We start from the raw sequence: 23,062 nt of genomic DNA, 5'->3' as shown, positions 1-23,062 counted from the left end.
TGTTATATGAAATGTTTTCATATACAAACAATTTTCTAGAAAAGTCTTACATTCATTGGCATGTTCCTTTGGTGTCAATGCAATACATTATCAGTCAGAACTTTGAATCTTCCTCATTTATATCCCTGTTCCCATGTATTTGTTTGGAAAAGCCAATGGGTACATCATGGAAAACTGAGGTGGCTATAGGGAGACCCAGCAGAGCAGGAGATGAGAAGTGAATAAGAACCAGTGCTGGCATGGTGTGGGGGACCACGGGGAGAACAGTGTAGCAGAGAGAAAGCACATAGTGGATCTGAGGCATCTTGCTGCACTGATGGACAGTGACTCCATTGGGGTATGGGTGGGGACTTGATAATATGGCTAAATGTAGTAACCGCATTGTTTTCTCATGTGAAACCTTCATAAGAGTATATATCAATAACACCTTAATAAAAAATCAAAAAATCAAAAAAAGAACCAGTGCTGGGATGGGGGGCAAGACTCCAGATGAAGTGGTCAGTGCTACCAAAGAGAAGATGGGATGGCTTCACCCCAGGGGCAAACCAGGGGGTCACAGGATCCAGTGGTGTCTGAGAGGGGTCAGAGGTTTGGGAACTTCCCCAAGGCCATAAGGCTGGTAAGTGGTAGAGGTGGGAGGAGAAAGCTTGGTGGTCTCCAGAAGCTGCAGGAACCAGGTTGAAGCTGGCACTGCAGACAAGGGAAGAAAACACCCAACACAGCCACAGGCTCCCATCTCCCAGTCCAGGGCAACCAAGGCAGATTTGCTGGTCTATGGCTTATGAGACAGGAATAAAAGCACAACCAGCATCTGTCACAAAAGACCTTTAATGGTCTCCTTTTTATGGTTCTTTTGTTCATTTGTTTTGTTAGAATTGAATAAACTGCAATAACTTATCTGACATATCAAGGAATGCCACAGGTACAACAGATAAACCTGACAGGTGGCCCAGGAATGAGAGTGTCACAAAATAATCACTTAACATCAGGGCTACAGACCTGGAGACCTGTCCCAGACATCTGTCACTCCCTGTGCCCAGGATCCACACATAGTCACTGTGCCAGGCTGCATACTTCTCCCAATGGCTAGGAAGAGGCAGGCCCACGATAGCATCTGTGACTAGATCTTAATACTGAGCAGAGATGCCCAAGGAAGACGGCACATCCTATACTCATTCCTGAGTGCTCTGCAGGTCTGCACCCCAAATTTGTGCGGCTCCCACCTGTCATATGACACCACCTCTCATACATGCCTCTCCTATGACCCTCCCTTGTAATAATCCCTGTAAGGTGGGCAGAGCCTGGCACTAACCCCATCTTACACACAGGGAAAATGAGGTCAGTGGGGTTCCCAAGAGCATGCTTGGGCAGAATGTAGAACACCTGTTGGCACTTTCTCCCATGCCATGTGGCTTGCTGTGCCCTGAGCCTCACATTTGTACCTCAAATGCCCTGAGTGGGGGGCCCAGGAAGGATTCTGTGCCAAGGGCTGGCCCAAGTCCCACCAAAGTGCCCACCTACCCCTTAGCCCAGGTGAGGGGCCCAGGCAGGTTGGTAGGGAGAGAATCCAACAGACTGAAGGTGAAGGACCAGCACCTCTTCAGGCAGCTCCTGCTGCCTCCACACTTGGTCCACAAACATAGGAGTGGAAGCCTATTAGAACTGCTCAAGGGAAACCTGCTGCTTAGAAGTTTCTGGAGGGATCTTGCCCTCACAGGGTCCTCCCTGGGCATTTTTTTAATGAAAACTTGGACTTTTATCCATCTGGCTGACTGTGAAGAGGAATCTGATTCTAGTTTCTTCTTCTGTCCCATCACCCACCCCATGGGCCTGGGCCAGGGAAGCACAGGATCATATTGGGGTGCAGACACAAGTTGTGGGGTGGGGGCTGGGCCTGCTTCCTTGTTCTATGGTCCCCTATGCTGTGTGGCCAATATCAGGGTGAAGATCCATCCTCACTGAGCACCAGGACCCTGCCCAGATCAAATCCAGGTGAGAGTTTCTGGGTGGGTGGGCTACAAGACCATGAAATATGCACACATGCATGTCTGTGTGAATAAACAAATGCTTGGGCCTGGGTCTGTGACCCAAGTTCCAATACAAAGATCCTTTGTATTGGAATAGTAGAGCCATTCCAACATGAAAAGCAAGAATAGAAACTGGCTTGCTGGTCTAAGATCAAACCAATGGTGGTTTGAAGTTTTTCTTCAAAACAAAAATTTGAAGGTGAAACCTCAATAGGCAAAATAGACAAAAGCAGAGCTGTTCTGGTGGAAGTGGGACTGGGGGAGGACTGAAGACTTATCCTTTGTCTTCACCCCCATCTTCCCACTTTAGCAGCCCCTGACAAAGCTCTGTGGACCACCAGGTGTTCCACAGCACCTGGTTTGAAAACCACTGTGTCATAGTGTCTGTAGGTCATGGGTCCTGGGGACCTGTGCTTTGACTTCCCTTTCAGGGTGAAGAGTTGGCAGAGTGTGATGGTGGTAGGATCTCCCCCTTCAGTGGGCCTCTCTTTGAGGCCACTGTGCAGTAACCCTGCAGGGAACTGGTAGGGGTGAGGATCACACTCCACAGGTAGCCCCAAAGCGATGGAGCTTGCTCCTGGAGGGAGGGCAAAAGTGATGAGCTTCCCGGGCCAGGGTGGCAAAATGCCAGGCCCAATGCAGGCTTATGCAAAAGGGTGGGGAAAGTCCATTTTGGTCCTTGTTGACTTTAAAAAGAGAAACATCAGAACAAGTAGAGGCCTATATCCTTGAGATCCTATGAGTTCAAGATGGAGGGCCTACTGCCTTCCTCCAGGATGGGTAGTATCCAGGTCCCAGTTGCTGGCAGGAGAAGCTGCCTTTATGGGCTGCTAGAACCAATGGGAGATGGGTCAGCTGGGGGTCAGTTCTCAGAGAGGGAGGCCTGGATTTTCTGTAGGCGCGAATCCCTCCCAAGTGCCACCAAGAAGCATTGGCAGCTCTGGTAGACCCTTGAGGGGGCCTTATACTTTGAAGGGAATGAGCAGGCAACTGCCATTCCACCTCACATTTACAGTTCTTTGATGTAGGGGTGGCTTGACCCTCCCTGGGCCTGGGGGCTGGTGGCTCTCCCTAGCCTGGGATCGGAGCCAAGGCTTCTTGGCCTCTGTGGGGTCTGAGAGATGGGAAGTGTGGGTGACACTTCAGGGAGTGTACATGCCCCTGTCCCAATCACTGACAATATCTTTGTCTTGTCTTTCTGTTGTAGTTGCTGGAACCACCGTCCATGGGCATATCATTCCTAAATAGTGCCTGAATTTCCCTTTCAGCTGGGCTACCAAAGCCCAACTGGCTGCTTCTCATTCTGGTTGACATCTAAGCAAGAAGGGCGCAAGAGATGAAGACTAGTGGGAGGAGGGCTCAGCCCAGTAACTTCCTATGTGACCCTGAGCTACTCCCCCACAGGGGCAGGGCCATGAGCTGTGCAGCCATTTGCAACCTACAGAGGTGACTCATCTCACCAGGGCCTCACAATTCCTTGAGTCAGGTGGGGAAGAGATTGCTGTCCCACTTTACAGTTAGTGAAACTGAGCCCAAGAGGTTGAATAACTTGCTCAAGGCTCCTCAGCTGGTTGGTGACAAACCAGGACTGAGAGGCATTGTGACTTTCCAAACCAGCATACTTTTCACTGCACCCTGTGCGAACCAGCTTGCTGGCAACTCCCCAAGCTGAACCAGCACCATGGGTGAGGTCAAGTTCACCTGTCTGGGCTTTGAGCCTGAGGAGACCTATGGAATCCAGCCAAGTCATTCAGTCCTTAACTTCACAGAGACTGAACTCTTCTTGTGGTTGGAATGATGAGGAAGTCCAGCTGGCCCTCTGCCTGCAGATTTTTGCTCTTCTTTCCTGCCCAGACTGCTACCTATAACCCACATGGCCCAACGGAAGTCCCACTGTAGAGCTGCATGGTCAGCACAAGCCATGATAATGTGCGCAGAAAGAGCCAACACTGCAGATGTCTGTCGCACAGCAGGGCCCCCTCACCCCTAGTTTTACTCTGAAGTCTCACCTGACCGACTCCAGATGGAGAGGAACCCTGCAGGGCAAAGATTCCGTGATGTTTGGGGCTGCAGGGTGGGTGTGGGCTGGAGCTGACCAGAAACTTGGAAAGATGCTGTGGGCCTTTCCCTCAGGAAGGGGCCAAAGGAAACACTCTGGCACAAGAGTCCCACTGGGCTGCAGTGCACGGCTGTGCAGGAGGGTGATGAGCCCAGGGGCAGGCAGGGTTCAACTCTGGCCCACGTGCCACTCAAAGCTGTGCCTCCTAACATGGGCTGAATCCATATGGAAGGGGCACAATTTCTAATTCACATCAAGGTACTATATAGCCCAGCAGCAGCCATGGAGCCCTGAATACAATGGCTCCCTGTTACTTCCCCCTGTAACTGTCCCCTGACCCTGAGCTTCCTGAGGACAGGGGCTGGGACTGACTCATCGCTGTGTCTCCAGTGCTTGGCATTGAGCAGAGAAGTTGTCCGCCAAGGATGGTAAAGCCAAATCCAAAAGAACTTGACCACCTCTGCAGTCCTGGCACCAAAGAGTAAAAGTCTGGATGGGGCTCTGATGCATCCAGCAGCTGGGAAATTGCAGGTAAATGTCAGGAGAAACTCAGACGGCAAGTGGGATTTTGATGTGGAAGAAGCACAAGAAACCAGCCTGGCAAATCTTTTGTGTGTATGGGTTAGGAATGGGGGGAGAGGTTTGTGTGTAGGGCAATGATCACCCCAAATCCTAAAGGGTCTTATACCAGCCCAAAGGGGCCAGAGTAAGACACTGGAGAGCACACGGTTGTTTAGCACTTCACTTCTACAGCTGCCCAAACAAGGTGTGAACTGCCCGGCGAGCTCTGATAGGGGCTGGATGCCAAGGGCACCTGCAGCTGGGACCCCAGGACTGGCCACGGGTGGGTGGCTGCCCCGAGCTGACTTGGTTCTGACATGGGGTAGAGGTTCCTAGGGTTGAGTCTTCATGAGGTTCAGAAGGGAGGTCTGGGGGGCAGTGCCAGGCATGGGAACTGGGTAATTTCACCATAGAAAATCGTTATAGCCTACCCCAGGTGGGGCTGGACTGAAAAGGGTTGAGACCCATCTGGCATAATAAAATTTTGTCTTCTCCCTCTTCAGGCAAGTATAGGACAGAGATAGAAGGGAGCAGGAATGGAGGAGAGATAGATCCCTTGACCTGCTAATCAGAACATTTCCTTGAGTATGAGGTAAACCTCAGGGTGTCTGTGAGGTACTGAGGCCCTATGAAAAGCCCCCCTACTCCTGGCTACCCTCACCCCAAACCTCAGCAAATACAAGTTGTGCTCTTCTGTCATACTCAGGCTCTAGGGCCATGCAGCTCATGCTAGTTAATGGCTATAACATGACATCAGGTGACTCTCCAGGGGTCCAAGATGGGCACTTCCCAGGCCTGGTGTGGCAGGCATGGGTGGAAGGAAGGGCAGGGGTTGACGCTCTCCTGTGGGGTCCAATGAATACCCTCAGCAGGCAGATGGACCAGCATCAGTGGCTCTGGCCCACCCACCAGGCCAGAAGCTCTAATGTCCACAAATTCTTAAGAGGCCAGAGCTCGGAAGGCCCTTTGTGATCATATGGTCAAAATCCTTGGTTTTCTGGGTAAAGAACTGGGGCCCAGAGAGGGAAAGGAACTCACCCAAGGTGACACAGTTAAGTGAGCATCAAAGGCCAGATAATCATAGTTGCCTTTCAACACATTCTACCTCATCATCCTGTTGTCCTGGGAACACCCCAGGTCCCAATCACACCAACATCAACCAGTGGGTCCTGGTACCCATGACACTGGGAACTGAGGGGTCACCAGTTCTCCAAGGGGAAACAAGGGGCTCTTTGCTACCCAGCAGCTCCCTTCCCTGTAGGTGAGGGCATCTCGACAGACCCTGCCACCTTCTGAGGAAGGACCCTCCTTGACTGTGGGTACCGTGGCCTCAGGCACTTCCCCCCAGCCTGCAGGGCCAGCCCAGCCCAGCCCTGGAGATCTTCAAGGGAAGGCAGGAGGACCCTGGTGGCTCGGGCTCCCTCTGGACCCGTGACCTTGCTTCCCTGAGGGACTGCTGATCGCTCGTAAGGCAACAAAAGCAGGGGACAGGGCAGATCTTTCCCCTCCCCTCCCTGTCACCATCTATCAGAGCCACCCTCAGGAAACCTCACAGGAGCTCTGGCTCCCTCTGATAGGAGTTGGTGCTCTCTGAAGGCCCCTCCTTTCTCTCTCTGACTATTTATAGATAGAAGACACACATAAGATACAAGGTATCTGGGGTGTTACATCCTGACAATACTGAGATAGACTTGGCTAGTTCACACAGCTTGCTTTAGACTAAGTAACTGCTGGTAAGAAAGTCTGTCCATCGAACTCCTGGGGCCTACGAACCTTCATCAAAGTCACTGTCCACACTGAGGGACATGCAGTGGAGAAGGGGGTGCAAGGGGAGAGGGTCTGGTGGGTCTGAATTGCACAGAGGCATTGAGAATCTGTCCACAGTCTGCCCCTCCCTCCAGAAGAGGGTGGCCTTCATGTGGTCATCTTTTAGCTGCCAGAACTGTGTTAACCACCTGGGACTGTGGACATCCTCTCATGTGTCCTAAGCCCTCATCCCCACCTGTCCAAGCCCTGTGTCCCATTCTGCCCCCCATCCCAAGTCAAATTCCAAGGTCAGAGCCATGGTGGCCTTTCTGGGGGTCAGCAGGAAAAGAGGAGGGATGGAGAGGTGACTGCAGTGAGGGGGTGAACGTGGCATGGGCGGCCCTGCTGACATGCTGATGTGGGGCCAGTCCTGAGGCATGGCTCCAGGAACCACGGCCTGGAGGACGGCGAGGCCCTGGGCAGAAACTGGAAGAACAAAGAAGAGGGGAGCCAGAACAGGGAGAAGACGAGTAAGCATTCTAGTGCGTGGGGTGGACCTGGCGCTGCCAGGGGAGGCTGCCCAGTCTATCTGTCGTTGAGCAGTGGAGAGCCCGTACCATCTTCCTCTTCCTCCTTGTCATCCTTCATGCCTTTCAGTCTCTGGCGGGCAAAGTCCTCAAACACAATGTCGTCATCGCTGGTGGAAAGACAAGGAAAATGGGGCATGTTTGCAGGGCTGGGGAAGCAGCCTTATCTAGAAGGGTCAGAGGGCCAGCCCAGCCAAACAGGACTGAGGCCGGCCCCTGGGATTGACCTTGGGCAGAGAGGCCCACCAGGCTGGCACATCTGCAGGCCTACCAGTGACAGCGGGAGCAGCCACATACGGCCTCCAGCCCATTGTAGAAACAGCAGAGGGAGGCTTGAGTGACTCAGTTCTTGATGAATATAGGGTAGGGGGCATATCAAATGGCTGGGGGCAGGGCAGGGTGAGAGAGGAGTATAGCTAAGCTGCAGCCAGAGGAAGAACTTATTCCTACTGTGAGAGGCCAGGCCACCAGTAGTTTCCCAGCATATTCTGAATCTCCCAAGAACAGACCCAAGAAACCTCACCCCCATCTGAAGAGCTACCCTCAGGAAGCAGCCCTGTTTCTGCACAGGAACCGGTGGGCTTGGCTTACTGGGAGAGAAAACCACAGAGAGCCTTTCTCCAGGGAAGTGCGAGCTCGCATTCCATCCTAAGGGAGCTTGGGTAGGAGAGGGTCTGGGGGGTGACAAGTCTAAGCAGCATGGCAGAGGAAGGGTAGGTGGGGAAAGGGGTGCCTGAATGGGATTTCAGGACTAAGGACTGCTTCTAAGACCACTGAGTTTCCTTCTGCGATAAAACATGCACACTTAGGCCCAACCAAGTCCCCTATCCCACAGAATCCAGCCAGCCAGCTGGGGTGTCTTCATGGGGTGACTTGAGACCCCACATCCCAAATATCTCCTGGGGCACAAGGGAAGGGAGGATTTGGAGCTGGAGCAAGAAAGCTGCTTGGCCCTGGAGATGGTTCCTGATGTTGGCCCAGGTCCTCCCCCTCTGGCCACTGTCCAGTGAGGAGACCGACTTTGACCCCAGGGAAATCCACACCGGGCCTCAGGAGTCAGAAGCAACAAGATCCCCAGAACCTTCCCCACCCCAAGCCTGACTCCACTGGTTGGGCATGGGCAGGGCAGTGGAGCCCCGGCCCAGGGCCACGAACCAGCCCTGTGAGAGCCGAGCAGGCGCTGTGGATGGACGAACGGACTGACGGACGGACGTGCAAGGACGAGGGAGGAAGACAGACCCCACCAAGGCAGGAGGAAGAGGAACAGGCACGGAGGGTCCTTCAAGTCACATGCAGGCAAGCAGGCTGCTGAAGAGGCGAGCAGAGGCGTCTCTCAGCAGACGGGGTTAGACCAGCTGCTCCTCAGGGGTTAATAAGCATATATGCAAATGAACCATCGCCCCACCCGCCGCCCAAGGCCCGCCCCCCAGGCTTCTGCAGGCAGGGTTTGGCTTACTTGGTGTCAAGTTCTATGAGATTGGTATCTACTGGCGTCTCGTTCTCTGGAACTAAACATAGGGCAGCCGGTGCCCATGGGTTAGTGGGAGTGGGTGTGGGGACCTGTGGGCACAGGTCCCACCTGGGGACAATCAAGCTAAGGCAGGGAGGGCAAAGGAAGAAGGGGAATGGGGAAGGGGAGCTAACCTCCCGGTCTCGGAAACACCCACATCATCCCCAAGGCAGGGAAGGCGGTTAAGGAAGGGCCCCCTAGGCTCCTGGCAACCCCAGGAAAATACAAAACCCTCTGGACCTGCTCCTTTTGGCATGTCTCCCACATAACTTAGATTCATTTCTTGCATGCATGAATTTTACTAACTCTAAGAAAACCATTTTTTTCACATTTTCACATCTCTGAACTCATATGTTTTACAAAACAATGGCATCTGATAGTCCAGTTGCAGGAACCATCTTCTCCCTTGGTGGTACATACTATGATGTTGTCTCTTTTGGCTGGAACAGTTCTAGATTTAATAAAATATGACCAGTTTGGTACCACTTGGAAGGATTATGAGGAAGGTGTGTCCAGGGGCCTGTATGCAAGACAGGGCTCCAAGCATGGCCAGTGGGCCCCTGCACTCCTGACCTCCCTGCCCCATGAAGGAGAGGAGCCAGACCTCTCTGCCTCCTTGGGGCATCAGATGCAAATAGGAGTGTGGGCCTCACACAGGTCCTGGGAGCTGGGGAAGAAGGGTGACCCTGGGCTGAATGCTAACACAGAGGGGGAACATGGCAGTTGGCGGAGAATGGAACCAGCTATCTGGAAACCCCCACCCCAGTGACCACAGGTCCTGCTCACCTTCTCGATGTGGGGGTTCCTCTTTGGGCTTGGGGTGCATTAGGGTGAAGGGCAGTTCCACAGCCACATCACTGAAATAGAGACCCAGAGCTGGTAAGCCTTGAACCCAGTGGCAGGCTGTGAGTCATACACCCTATTGGTTTGAGAACTTGAGAGAGGTTAATGGTCAGAGGTAGCTATGGACCAAGAGGCAGGAAATCTGGCCTCAAGCCCCCAGTTCTGCCACTCTCTAAGCCTTAGTCTCCCTAGGAGTTGAACTAGGAGAACTCTCTCCTGCCTCCAAATAGAAATGGAAACCTCCCTTTCCTGAGAAGGATCCCCAATTGCCATGAGGTGGGAGGAGGCACAAGTGTGGGGAAAGGATTGCCCAGGACAGTGTATGCAGTGGTCAATGGGTGGCTCCAGAGGTGCCCTGGGACCCTGCTGGCCTCAGGTCACCACAGCCAACCCCAGCCTTCCCTGACATTGCCCTCCCCAGCCTCCTGGCTGGAACTCCTATTCTCACTCCATCCCATCTCCCAACATCTCCAGGATGTGGGGGTTCCTCTTTGGGCTTCGAGTGCATGGGGAGGATCCTTCTGGAGGCCACACAGCTATTAATGGGGAGTGACAGACAAGATTCTGATTCCTTAATTCACATCCACAACCAGAGAGAGAACAGCTCAGAATGGAGAAGGTGATTCCCACCCACTTCTGCTCTCTACCCTTTCAGAAGCAACTCTAGAAGCTCCTCCTCTCAGCTTGTGGTGGTGCCACCCCAAGAGGTCCCACCAACTATGAGAGCCTCCAAGCACGGCCTCATCTTACTGGCCTTGCTGCCCAGGGCCCAGCTGGGAGGGAGGGAAGGAGGGGCAGGGGAACAGACAGGCAGGGAGACAAGCTGTCCAGCCAGAAAGGCCTGTCCCACCTGAGTTTGCCAATCTTCACTAAAGCCACATGGGATATGGATCTTAGTGTTCTGCCAGGCCATGGGCAATCAACAGCAGGGGGCATGTCTCTTTCCTCCCTGGGACCTCAGCACCCAGCATAGGGCTGGGAACAAATTGGGTCAGGAAATTTTTATTAAATTTGAACTGAATTGAATTAATTTCACCTCTCCAAATGAACTAAGATTTCTTGAAATAAGCAATATTGCCATCTCGAGAGAGGAGGAGGCAAAAACCACTGCATTTGGGGCAAGTTCATTTTTGGAATGTATTCAGATCTAGCTGGCTGCAAGGGAATCTTGTCTACTAAAGTATATCTCCACAGGACCTCTCCTTAGCAATACTTGGCCAGCAGTTAGTTCTTATTAGTGTAGAAGTGTGAAAGCCATGGAGCCTGAATTTTTCCAAAACATCCTATAATTCAGACTGATTGGGAGCCAGTCCCCCAGATCAATGAAGCCAGCTTTGCTATCTGCAAAGGTCCTTGTCTCTTGGGTGGATGGAAGAGCAGGACAGCCACTCAGCTGCATCTCCCTAGATGCCCTGGAGAGAGTTCTATTTCCAGCACCTGCCTGAGCCTGGTAATCAAAAGTGAGTGTTAAGCATTTCCTTCCAACCCCATGCCCTGTGGTTCTGGACAGGCCGGTGGTCTCTGGGGCCCTCCAGGAAGGTGGGTCAGTCAGTTTGAAGGGACAGACTTTACCTGGATGCAAGATCTCCCAACAGGCTGGGTGGGTCAGAGGAAGCGGGAGAAGTGGTCAGGAGAGAGTTCAGAGAGGAAGAAAACAGAAAGCACGTTCATTCACCACTTCTGCTGCCCGTGGGGGTAAAGAAGACCCTGGGACACACTCCCACCCACCCCCGTGCAGCTACAGCTCCTTATTCAGGGATACACAGAGACAGCACTAGCCCTGCCAGGAGGACTGAGACGCAGGCCTGCCTCAGCCAAAGCCCCCTTGGGGGACTTGCTGAGTCCCAGGATCTTCATCTGGTGAGAAGATGTGAAACCAACCCCTGGGCTGCCTGCCCCTGGGAGGCCTATCTTCAGGCAGAAGAAAGCAATGAGGGATTCACTGAGCCTTTCTCAGGGAAAGAGATTGAGGCAGACTGTCTGAGTCCTGCAAGAGTCACAGGGACACAGAGTTTGGGATTTGCGATTCTGATGTGTCCTAGAAAATGTGGTCAGTATTACACACCTCTACCTGCACTTATTATTCTAACAATAAAGGGAGTCAGTGTCTAATGCTATTAGCTTTCCAATCTTTTCATAGAAATTATGAATTAGAAAAAAAATCCCTGTGACAAATTAGAAATCCTAGTTCTATGTTTATAACAACCTGTAGGCCCAACATATGGGAAAAAGTAGTTCTTTCTGAGCTTCCACCAGACTGTGCTCCAGGGCAGGGAATATGCCTGGTCTACCGCTGTGACCCCAGCACCCAGCCCACGATCTGAGATTAGGGGAGGAAATTTCAGAAAATGTTTGGGGAACTACTTGGGCCTCTGTTTTCCCATCTGTAAAAAGGGAGAGTCAGAACATCCTCAGTCCAGCACTGGAATTCTGAGCCCCTTTATCCATCTTCCCAGCAGATGAGCATGGGCAGGAGTGGGGGTGAGTGCTGTGCCCCAGATAGGGACAGAGTCCCCTGGAAACCCCACAGCACAGACCAAGGGGAAGCCTTCCCCGTCCCCACCCCAGGTGCCCGCCAGGGATTGCAGGGAGGATGAGGGGGAGGAGAGAAAGGTGGGAGGGGCAAGGGAGGGGCTGAAGTGCCCTAAATTGGGAGAGGAAAGGGGGATGGAGGAGGAGGAGGAGGAGGAGGAGCCTGAGGAGGAGGAAAAGGAACAGGGCGTAACCAGCTTGGTTCACCCCAAGGCGGATACAGCTAAAAGGTCCAGCAGATCGGCAGGACCGGCGACCGGGGACACGCCATCCTGCCCTTCAGGGCCCTGGGCCGGGATGGGGCACTCACCCGCCCCGAGACACCACCAGCTTCACTTTCACCTTGTAGGAAACGATGATGCCCAGGATCTCCCTATTGGCTCCTTCCCGCAACCTGCAGAGCGACACGGGGAGGCGGTGCATGCGGGCTCACCGGGTCGGTGAGAAATGGCAGGGGCGCTGACCATCCATCCCTCCCCTGGGCCACTCAGCCACCAAGTGCAAGCCCAGGCCGGTGTGTGAAGAAAGGCAGGCTCTGCCCGAGGCAGGGGTTAATGGTCGGGTGGGGGCGGGGGGTTGGGGCCCTGGTTCCATAACTGGCTGTGAAACTCACCCCCTGCGCAAGCCCAGTTAGCCCCTTTCCCTCCAGGGCCTGAGGGCCAGCAGCACAGTGAGGACTGTGGTCTTCCTACACTCACACAGATTCTGCTTCACTCACTGCTCAGGAACCCACGGGCACAAAGGGCCAGACTGGGAGTTCAGAGAGGGTGAGGGCAGTTGGCAAGGGAGGGAGAATCAGGGAAGACCCTGCAGGGGGTGGTGCCTCAACAGGTCTTAAGGACAGGTAGGCCTTGAGCCAGCATGGAGGAAGAAGGCAAACGCTCAGAGGTGAGGGGAGAGCATGTGCAGGGGGTGGGGAAAGCCCGTCTGGCTGGAGCACAGGGTCCGTGCTAGGTGTCGTGAACAGGGGTGCAGCAGAGGCAGGCCAAAGTCCACCATAGGGCCAGACCTCAGCGGGTCGGGCAAGACAGGTGCCCCATGCCCCCCAGGTCTCGGCTAGAGGAGGGTGGCCTCAGAAAGCCAGTGATGACCTTGGGGCAGGGGTGACCATGTGGTCTTAGGGTCCCTGCCTTTGAGGGGCACCTCCACATGTGATCTAGCCCAGCTTACTACCCTGATCTCTCCAGACTCTCCAACCCCCTCCTGATTCATCCTCTCCTGCTGGGACGCTTCCAGAAGCTACTTCCTTCATTCCAGCCTTACTCTGCCTCAGGGACACACCCCATCCGACTGAAGACACTAGGTCAGGAGCTACTGCCCCTTGTGGGAAACCTCTCCGGGTTGCCCTGCCTCAGCAAACCAGCAGAGCCCAGCACTGACTAAGGGAGCCCAGTTAGGGGTCCATCTTGTCCTCTGGGTCATCCCCGGGTAGGCGTGGGAGCTGGGGACAGCGTCCCTAGAACTTCAAGCTCCTGAGGACGGCCCTGGAGAATGCCTAGGGAAAGGGCAACCCATGCCTTGTGCTGGCACTGACGGGAGGAAGGCCGGTGTGGGCCCACTGGTGGAGGGGTGAGCGTCTGAGAGCCCTGGAGTGAAGGCGGGTGGGTCCTTACAGGGTGCTGGAAGCCAGGTTCGTGTCTTCATGCTTTAGTTTCCCGTCTAGGGCAAGGCCCCGCTTCTCTCGGTTGTTGGCCAGGAAGGGCGTCAGTGTATAGACCTTGCAGAATGTCGAGCTGGGTGCCACTGTGTCACTGGGAAGAAGGGAGGCAGGTGTGGACTGCCACCCCAGAGCCAACCCCAGCCCTCACCCCAGGCCAGCCAGGACATCTCAAGACTACATAGCAACATTTTAAGAAATGTTTTAGGTTACAAAAATTATAAGTAAATAAACACACACATACATGAAAAAATTATATGAAATCAATTTTCCCTCTTCACCCACATTATTTGCAGGGCCAGGATAAAAAAACAGGTGCATCTTTTAATTGGCTATGCTACTTCTTTTAGTTGAGAAAAGATGTTTTATTGGAAATCTTTCTTCTTGCCTTAGCTACTACAAGCTTAGGACAAAGTCCCATGCTCAACCATAGCAGCTCTCCTCAAACTTAGATTTTTTTTAAATTAATTATTCTCTACCCTCCCATACACAATCCTTTTACCCAATGTTTTGGATTATTCCTTTATCAGACAAGAAAAGCTGTATACCTAGTGCCGTACCCTCTTTGCCATGGCTTCCAGGAAGCTCATAGCAAAATACCTCCCTTCAATCTAGGTTTCTGATGCAGTGTAATTATGACCCCAATCTCTTTGGATTCATTAGCTCTTATTTTGTCATTCTAGTTTTGTGGGTCTTTTCCTTGACTGTGACATGCATTTTCTTATGGCTAAATTGAGTGGTTATTTTCTAAAAGGCTGCTCAGGATCATCTACTATGAATGGTGGGGACGTCTGAGGCCCAGCCACCTACCAGGTAGAAAAGGGCCATCTGGGCCTATAAGTAGACACAGAGCTGATGTTTTCCCTACCCAACCCCACACATCCACAGATGGGCTTGCGCTTACTTACTCAGCCTCTTCCATGGCCACAGGGCACTTGTACTGGGCTGTATTGAAAAGGCAGATGTCTGCATACTGGCGCACTGGGGAGCAAGAGGGAAACAAAGTGGTCTGAGCCAGCGATGCAGCTTCTGGCCACCCCAGAGTCCCCCGAGTTGGGGACGTTCAGCCCCAGGTAATGGCCAGAATCCACTAGGAACTTCTACGGAAGACCACCCCCAACCTCCACCCACAGAGCAGCCCAAACATACCCATTCTCTTCCTCCATAACCAAACCTCTTCCCCCCGAGGGCAGCTTTGCCCAGCCAGACCCAGGGAAGCTAAGAGGGGAGGCTTAAACAGTAAACTCACTACCTGGCCAATAAGCAGCCTGTGTTATCAGCCTCGAAAGCCTTACCCTTTAGTTTAGAGTAGGCCCTGGGCTTCCCTGTGAGCCAGTTGTTATTTACAAGGCAGTTAACAAGGGAGAGCCTTCTGCTGCTCCCAACCCTTAGGAAGACTCCCTCTTGCCCACCCCGGGCTGACCCTCTGCCCGGGGTACCCGAGATCTTGATCTTCTTCACAGTCTTGTTGGTATTGTTAGTGACGTGAACATTGACGCTGATGGGCTCTCCATGGTAATAGATCTGGAGGGCATAAGAAGGGAGAAGGGCTGGATCGGAGTTTATCAAAGCTCTAGATAGGCGCAGGGAGAAGAGGCATCAACGCATCTCCTGGGGTCCCCAGACCTTGGCCACTCTGACACTGGCCCCAAGTTCATCAGCCACATGCCACTGACACTAAGCCACCAGGCATGTTAGACTTCAGTTCCTTTGTGGGACCCTGAAAGATAATTGAATTAGAAGGTGATATTCCTGGACTCCAGTCCAGGCTTGGTTACCAGAAATAATGGTAACAATAACAATAACAATGATAATGAGGATGACAGTAGTGTGACCTTGGACAGGTTTCCTCTGTATAATGGAGGAGCTGGACCAGGTGATGTATCAAGTCCCTGCCAACTCTGGTTGCCTGGAATTTTGGACACAAAGGGTCTGGAAGAAGCAGGAGAAAGGTGAGGAAGGGCTAACTCCCTTACTGAGAAAAACGGCTCTGTACCCTCACTGTAGGGCCTCACCTTGAGTCTTTCCCCAAGCACTTGCCTTCAGCTGCCCCCAAGAGGGGGAGAGGGTACCCACACCTAAAAGGAGAATGGGGGTGCAGAGAACTGGCCAGGACCCAGGACCCTTTGGGAGGTACACTGACTTCTGAAGCCAGTCATATTCTTTAGGCTCTTGTTCCCCTTTGCACCCCTTTAGGCCCCAAGAGGCTTCCCCAAATCCTCCAAGGGAGGTCTCAGATTCTCTGAGCCCTGTGTTTTAGGGCTGGGGGCAGAAACTCCTACCCAAGCTGTCCCAGAGGCCATGAGAGAGTTAGGATCTAAGGTCCCAGCCATGGTAGGGCAGCTCCCACCCCCCCCACCCCCAGTCCAAGCCTCCTACCTCCTTATCCAAAGAGGCCTCTAGATGCAATGGCTTGTCCGACATGAGGAACTGCCTGGTGGTCTCAGCTGTGGGCTGGGGTCCAGGCCTCTCGGGCGCATACTGAACCTTCCTGATAACCAGGCGCACAGAATTCCTAATGGAGATGGGCAGAGAGGAAGATGACCAGAGTTACCTGCCTCCCGCCCCTTCGCAGTCCTCACATCCCTCTATTGCTCAAGAGACTGCCGTGGCTCCCCATAGCCTTAGAATCCAGTTCAGACTGCAAAGGTTGGCATAGGGGCCTTGACACTATCTGGCCCCACTCCATCATCCCACATTCTGTCCCCAGCCACCCCGACTTCCTCACTATCATCTTGATAGTCTATCTAGTCCTGCCTCTGAAGCTTTGCTTGTACTGAGCTCCTGCCTATCACACTGTCTTCTTGCTTCTACCCTCACTTGCTTCCTTCCTCAAGGCCCAGCTAAATACCTCCTCTTCCAGAGTAGGATCTACCTACTCTGATCTGCTCCTGGTCTGCACTCCCACAGCTCGGCCAAATCACCCTGCAGCAGCACTTTGTGTGAATCTGTGTCTTTGTGGCTAGCAGGATGGGAAGAAAGGGACATTTCACTTCCTACGTCACCTAATGGGGTAAGCTCCTTAAGGACGGAAACGTCTGTCGAGTTGTGCACCACTGTATTCTCAGCACCTATGACAGTGCCTGCTGTATAGCAAATGCCTGCTTAATATCTATTAGATAAAAATATGCAGAGGAGCCCCATGAAGAAATGGGGGCTCAGACAGGTGACAGGGTACAGGGATGCAGGCCACTGAAGAGGATAGAGACTCAGGGAGAGGATGGAGGCCCAGAGATGAGATGGGGCTCAGTGAAGGTGACAGTGGCTCAGGGAGGGGAGGACACAAGGATTGTGAGGGGATGGGGACTCGGCAAGTCCCCATTTCTCAGATAAGGAGCCTCCACTCCCCGGAACCAGATACCAGGGTTAATGCCCTTGCTCTGCCCTCACTAACTGTACACCCATGAGTAAATTAACCTCTGTGTCTCCTTTCCTCATCTGTAAACACTGGTAATAATATAGCAGGACCTACTTCTTACATTTGCTCTAAGGATTAAATTAGCACATACATGTCCATCACTCTGAACAGTGTCTTAATAAACCCTTAATAAGCCCTTGATAAATGACAGTTGCTGTATCATTATTAGTAATAACTCTGGGGTGGACATAAAACGTCCCATTGGTGGTGGGGTGAGACTGGTGGCTCTCGGTGTCGCTCCTCTTCCTTGCTCTGGTCAGGGCCCCCTTGCACAAGCCACAACCCCTTCCTTTCTGGTCTGAGGTCTTAAGAAGAAAAGGGGGAAGAGAAACAAGGGAGAAGGGTCCCGCCTCCCGGAATACAGGAACTGTCCGGGCTAGAGATGGAGATGCCTGCAATTCATCTTGTAGCCACCAGGTGGCCAGCTTAGCCCACTCGCTGGAGGTTGCAGGGCCCTCAGCCAGCCTCCCGCAGGACCCTTGCCTCAGAAGGTAGGGAAGTGGGGGCTAAGACCAGCCCCACTAGGAGGCATGCTAGGCCTGAGAGCGGGGGCTGGGCAGCCCACCCCGGAAGTCAGGGCTGGCTGTTTGCCCAGAACACTTCCCCTCTGAGACACGGGCTGAACTCCTCACTATCTGCTGGGTGGGTTCACTTTCTCCATTTCCCTTCCTTGCTTAGACGCTTCCATTGACACCACCACCACCATCACCTGCTGCTGCCTGCTAGCTTCCCAGGAGAACTAGGAAATGGGGGGAAGAGGGGGCACAGTGTGTGGGCAGGTGTTTCAGTATGGCTGGGAAAAGTCTTGCTCACTGTTTAAAACAATCTGAACTTCAGTTTTTTCCACAACAAAATTTTAAAAACATGGAATCTGGAGGGGATGAGACTAGAGACGGGGAGGTGGAGGAAGCAAGTACAGTGATGTAAAGGAAAAAATGCTGAGGCCTGAGCCTGGAAAATTGAGCCACCTCCCCTAGGAAGCCCTCCGTGACCTGCCAAACCTCCAGAGTGGCCTTCTCAGAGTTCCCCAGGCTGGAATGTGCAGCCCCTCCTTGCACACTTCCAGGTATTGTTACTTATCTCTCCGACTTTGCTGGTCCTGTCTCCCTCCCTCTGCCAGTAGGCAGTCCACACCCAAGGCTGGTCCTGTCTCCCTCCCTCTGCCAGTAGGCAGCCCACACCAATGCGGAAGCTCCACATTTCTCACCGCTTGTGAATCTTCTCCTCCAGGTTTTCTGCACAGAAGGCTTTGACTTCATAGTCGACACCACAGGCCTGTGGGGAAAGGGGTCACTGACCGCAAGTCCTTGGGGAGGGCTGGATCCTGAGACCACACCCAGCCCCCTCTCTCATTTTACAAGCAAGGACGCTGGACAGGGACTCCGCGCTCCCACTGCCTGACCAGCCGCCCCTCGGTCTGACTCATGCTTGTGCTCAGCCCATGTTGTGCTGCCTCCCTCTTCGGCTGCCTCCCGCATCTGACTTTCCCACAGAGCTCTGCCCAGGTCCCCCAACACTGGCCATCCCAAACCAGCCTAACTGGGCTCCACTCTCCAGACTCCTGCCTCATCAGAGTGGCCATCCTCATCAAGGCCACTGCCCAGAAAAAACAACGGGTGCCTCAGCAGCCCTGTCTTGGGATCCCTTGTTGTGTACAGGCTGTACAGTGCTTCAGGGTCCCAGCCGCACCAGGAGGCACATCCTTTCATCTCCAGTTTGCAGATGTGGAAACTGGGGCTCAGAGATCTGGGGCCTGTGACACTAGTGGTGTCACCTCTCTCTGAGCCTCAGTTTCCCTGGCACAGAACAGCAATGATTGCATCTCCAAATGAGGTTGTGAGGCCAGGTAGTAGTCCAGAGAATATTCTGGTCCTGTTGCAGCCAACACCAAGGTCAGTGGGAGTGACCTCAGGAGAGCCTCTGGACACAAAACTGAAAGTGGGTGTGAGGCTGACATGGTATCTGCTGCCATGTCTGGAAAGAGGCTGTTTATCTGAAGTGGGATCACACTGGCCTAGACACAAGGGGGCTCCCAGTACCTCCCAGAGATAGAGCCAGGGGCCTGAGGACACAGGTGTCCTGCACCCAGAAAGATGCTCCCTTTGGGGTGACCCACCTTCCCTGTGTCTTCAGGCCCTGGCTGCAACGTCACAGAGCATGGGAGGTTTGGAGGGATCTGTTAAGAGGACAGACAGAATGAGCCACTTGTCATTCACCACAGACCTCCCATATCTCCCACCCCCACCACCCACACACACATCCATCAGACCAGGGGCTCCAGAGGAGAGGACAGACCATGCCAAGGACGCCCCACCCTGACCCACAGCCCCTCCAGGAAAGCCCAAGGTTTCAGTATTTTTGTTTTTGTTTATCTTAAGGGTTGAGCCTAAGCCAGTCCTCACGGAACAACAGTTGGACAAGGTCTTTCCATGATGTCTACTGTGGTGGCAGAATAATGGCCCCCAAGAGAAGTCCACATCCTAATCGCCAAAACCTGTGACTATGTAACCTTACTTGGCAAAAGGGCCTTTACAGGGGTGACTAAATTAAGGAACTGGGCTTGGGGGATTCGCCTGGATTACCCAGGTGGGCCCAGGGCAATCACAGGGCCCTTAACAGTGAAAGCAGGAAGCAGAGGAGTCATCATCAGAGCGATGGGATGTGAGATGGACCCCACGGGCCCCTGCAGGCACTCAAGGTGGGGAGGGGAGGCTGAGGCTATGAGCCAGGGCAGTGAGCTGTGTCTAGGAGCTGGAAAAGGCAAGGAAAGAGAATCTTCTAGAGCCTCTGGGGAGAGTGCAGCCCTTGGACACCTTGCGTTATCCCAGTGAGGCCTATTTTTGACTTCTGACCTCCAGAACTGTGAGACACTAAACGTGTTGTTTTAATTGTCATGTTTAAGTATTACCAGGTTCATGGTAGTTTGTTACAGCTGCAGGAAACCAACTCATCTACAATGGAGAAGACGCCTCCATATCGTCCCCTGTTCGCCTAACAGAAAGTGAGAGGATTTCACTGAATCAAAGAATCGGAGGGTCTGAGAAATAGGAGATTTTAAAATCCAGACTTTTGGGGTCCTTCCCGGCAAAGCAAGGGAAGCCCAGATTGTGGTCCCTCATTTGTGAGTGGGCTGATGCTGGGCAGGTGGGCTGCTGGTGTTAGCGGGAGACAGCTATGCAGTGACCCAGCGGCGAGAAAGGGTTCCTTCTTTCTCTACAGCAACCCCCGCCAGCTCTTTCCCCAGGGACCCGGCCTCAGGAGGGCCCAGGGAATCTGGTCATGCCCCAGAGATAGGGCTGACACCCCTGGCAGTGGCCAGAGGCACGTGCCCCACACCCCAAAGTGCACTGGGAACCTGGGTCATAGGGAGCTGCTGCTCCTGTGTGTCTGCCCCAAGGGCTTCCTAGAGGTGGTGCTTCTGCAATGGGGCCCCAGGAGCTGGGAGTCCCTGACCTCAAAGGTGAAAGGGTAGGCGTGCTCGCCCAGCTTCTTGATGAGGCGCTCCTGCAGCCGCGTCAGGGGCTTCTTGTCCTCGGGTGCTGGCGGGAAGGACTGCACGTTGGCCACAAACAGGTCCTTGCGAAAGGTCAGGCCCAGGACATCCAGGTCCTCCCGGCCATAGCGGAAGGCGCAGGTCAGTGTCACATAGACTGTGGGAGCAGGGGTGCTGAGGAGGGGCCCGGGAGGGCACAGACAGGGCCCCCCAGGGCACCAGCTGAGTCCTGGGATTGGCCCAGCTGGACACCAGAGGTCTGTCCCAAAACTTCTATGGGGAGAGCTGTGCTGCCCTTGGGACAGGGCACTGGGTACGTAAAAGAGCCACCAGGGGGCCTGGCCCTTGAGGGGAGGTGAGGGCTGAGTGCTGGCTCACTTCTGTCCTCCTCCACCCCCACTCCAGTCCTGGGATGTGTATAGGGCCAAGGAGGTGGTCTGACAGGGTTGGTGGAGGCTGGAGTAAACTGGCAGGACTGGTGAGGAGGGGCTGGGGGAGGGATGGGAGGGAGTATACTTGGAGAGAGCAGAGGGGAAAGAAGTGCTGGGCAGTCTTGTGCTTGTCAGAAGGCACAGAGTCCTGTGCCAGCCAAGCCCTGTTCTGCTGACCTTGGACAATCCCTTTACCTCCCAGGGAATCAGTGTTTCTCTTCTGCAAAATGAGCCCCTAACTCCTGCCCTCTTGGCATCCCAGCCTTACATCATGATAAACTGATGTAAAAGGGCTCAGGGCATTGCAAAGTCCTCCCTAAGTGGGCATGGACAGGGCTGCCCCAGGCCAGAGGAGACCAGGGTACCTGCTCTGATGCTCATTGGAGCCGTGGAGGGAAGAACCAGTGGGGATGGGCAGGGAGCAGCTATAAAATTAGCCAATGTCCTGTCTGGGAGTCAGGGAGGCCCTGGGCTGGAGGTTGGTGGGGAAGGAGAGGCCCCTTGGCAGGTTGGGTGTGGGGGCCACAGCCTCACCTCTCCTCTCCTTGAGGTACTCAGGATCCACCAGGACCACACCATCTGGGGGAAGGACAGAGAGTGAGCAGCCCCTCCCAACTTGACCTCTCAAACACCTAAGCCCCAAACACCAAGCCAAATCCAAACCTAACCATCTGTCTGTCCAAAAGCATCATGAGAGAAACAGGGTGGCAGCCAGACCCGGGGGGATGACCCCTCACCTGCAGGTTGGCCTCACAGACCCAGCTGGTGACTCTGTTTCTTCATCTGTTAATGAGAATAATAACATGGGTCTGAAACCCCTACCATCAGGTATGCTTTAGAAGCTTTGAATTGTGGGAAGGCCATATGGCCTATCCTCCATTTGTTCTGAACCCCTCTGCAGGACCTGGGGCAGCCCCAAACCCATCAGTACCTCTGAAGGGAAATGTGAACATTTTCATCAAGAGCCTAAATAAGGCATAAGGAGCTTCCTATCAGTTCAGATCAAGATTTTACCACTAAATAAACTCTGCATCTAACTTATAAACAATGTTAGGCTTCCAGAGTTGTGTTGGATTTGGGATTTGCATCAGAGGTTGGGATTCCCTAGAACCTACCTCCCAGGGCTCCTGTGAAAACTAGATGAGTTAATGCATGTGCACTGTTAGACGGTACCTGGCACGTCTGACATGGCGGAGAATGGCCTAAGGCCTGGCCTTGGGAAGGTAGAGTCCAGCTAGACACAAAGGGTATTTTCTCTGCCCAGAACCCCAGGAAGCCAGGAACACTGACTCAGGAGCTACCTCCTTGCCTGACATCCCCAGTCAACTCAGGCCAAACTTCCCCCAGCCACACCCACTGAACAAGCAAACCTCTTTCCACACTCGAGCCTAGCTAGGCCCCCACAGCCAATCTGTCAGGGCATCTCAGAGGCCACCTCTGGGAGTGAGTGCCTGGGGGCTCCTGATCCTAGCCCAGTTCTGGACACCTGGACAGGGGAGTGCCCTTCTGTCCCCAGAGCCTGTTGTGCATCCTCCCTCCTTTTGAAGTCAGTGGAGAGGGCATCCCAGCAAGGGCACACCCCTCAGCCAGGGGTGTCAGGGAAGGCTCTCTGGGGAGGTAAGTTGGAGCCAGGTCTAAAAAGGAAGTATGGGTCGCCAAGCAGATGATCAAAGGACGGCCCAGATGGGCAGCAGGAAGAGCACAGCTCGGAGCTTGGGAGAACATATCCTGGAGGCTGGTGAAAGGCCAGGTCTGATCTGAAATGTCCTGTCCGTAGGCCAGGGGGTTTGGACATGCCCTGGGGTTCAAAGGAGAGCCATGGGCGATAGTTAAGCCCGGGAAGACATAATTAGCTCAATGCTGAGACAGAAAAAGTATTTCTCAATGTGGACCATTTGATCAACTCTGGGCAACAGCCCAGACCTCTCTGGGATCCCCAGGGCTCAATACAGGACAGGGCACCAAACAGGTGCTCTGTGAACACCTGCTGAACAGCTCTCGGGGTGCCTGGTTCCTGCCTGCTTCTGGCCCCTGCCCCACACCCACCCCACCTCTGGGCTACCCTGCTGCAGTCCTTCATAGGCCAATGGGTGTGGTCAGCCCTGGCCTCAGACAGCCCACTGGAAACAGCCTTGAAGCAGACCACAGGCAAACACCAGAATACTTGCTCACTGGCTCCAAGGGGACAGTTGGGGGGA

General features: G+C 53.7%; 1 protein-coding gene across 12 annotated transcripts in view; it reads right to left on the bottom strand.

The window, feature by feature from the left end:
• Positions 1-810: 810 nt before the first annotated feature.
• ARRB1 (arrestin beta 1) overlaps positions 811-23,062 on the bottom strand; it is a 70,103-nt gene continuing 47,851 nt past the window's right edge. For 3 of the 12 annotated variants that reach the window (XM_017642379.3, XM_017642381.3, XM_017642380.3), the window contains exons 4-16: positions 21,399-21,443; positions 20,394-20,549; positions 19,057-19,116; positions 18,148-18,215; positions 15,902-16,037; positions 14,962-15,046; positions 14,431-14,503; positions 13,479-13,616; positions 12,176-12,259; positions 10,906-10,929; positions 9,277-9,347; positions 8,437-8,488; positions 811-7,090 (exon numbers count right to left, since the gene is read on the bottom strand). In XM_017642379.3, coding sequence (XP_017497868.3) covers positions 6,979-7,090; positions 8,437-8,488; positions 9,277-9,347; positions 10,906-10,929; positions 12,176-12,259; positions 13,479-13,616; positions 14,431-14,503; positions 14,962-15,046; positions 15,902-16,037; positions 18,148-18,215; positions 19,057-19,116; positions 20,394-20,549; positions 21,399-21,443 — 1,104 coding nt within the window. In that variant the 3' untranslated portion in view covers positions 811-6,978. Of the gene's footprint in view, positions 7,091-8,219; positions 8,342-8,436; positions 8,489-8,771; positions 8,942-9,276; positions 9,348-10,905; positions 10,930-12,175; positions 12,260-13,478; positions 13,617-14,430; positions 14,504-14,961; positions 15,047-15,901; positions 16,038-18,147; positions 18,216-19,056; positions 19,117-20,393; positions 20,591-21,398; positions 21,444-21,601; positions 21,648-23,062 lie in introns of those variants that run through there. The other 9 variants (XM_017642375.3, XM_037026228.2, XM_017642373.3 and 6 more) reach the window with 7 other exon arrangements.

The sequence above is a fragment of the Manis javanica genome, chromosome 11, assembly GCF_040802235.1.
Source record: "Manis javanica isolate MJ-LG chromosome 11, MJ_LKY, whole genome shotgun sequence".
Taxonomy (NCBI): Eukaryota; Metazoa; Chordata; class Mammalia; order Pholidota; family Manidae; genus Manis; species Manis javanica.
The sequence above is the reverse complement of the archived record's forward strand: the minus strand, read 5'-3'. Positions and strand labels throughout refer to the sequence as shown.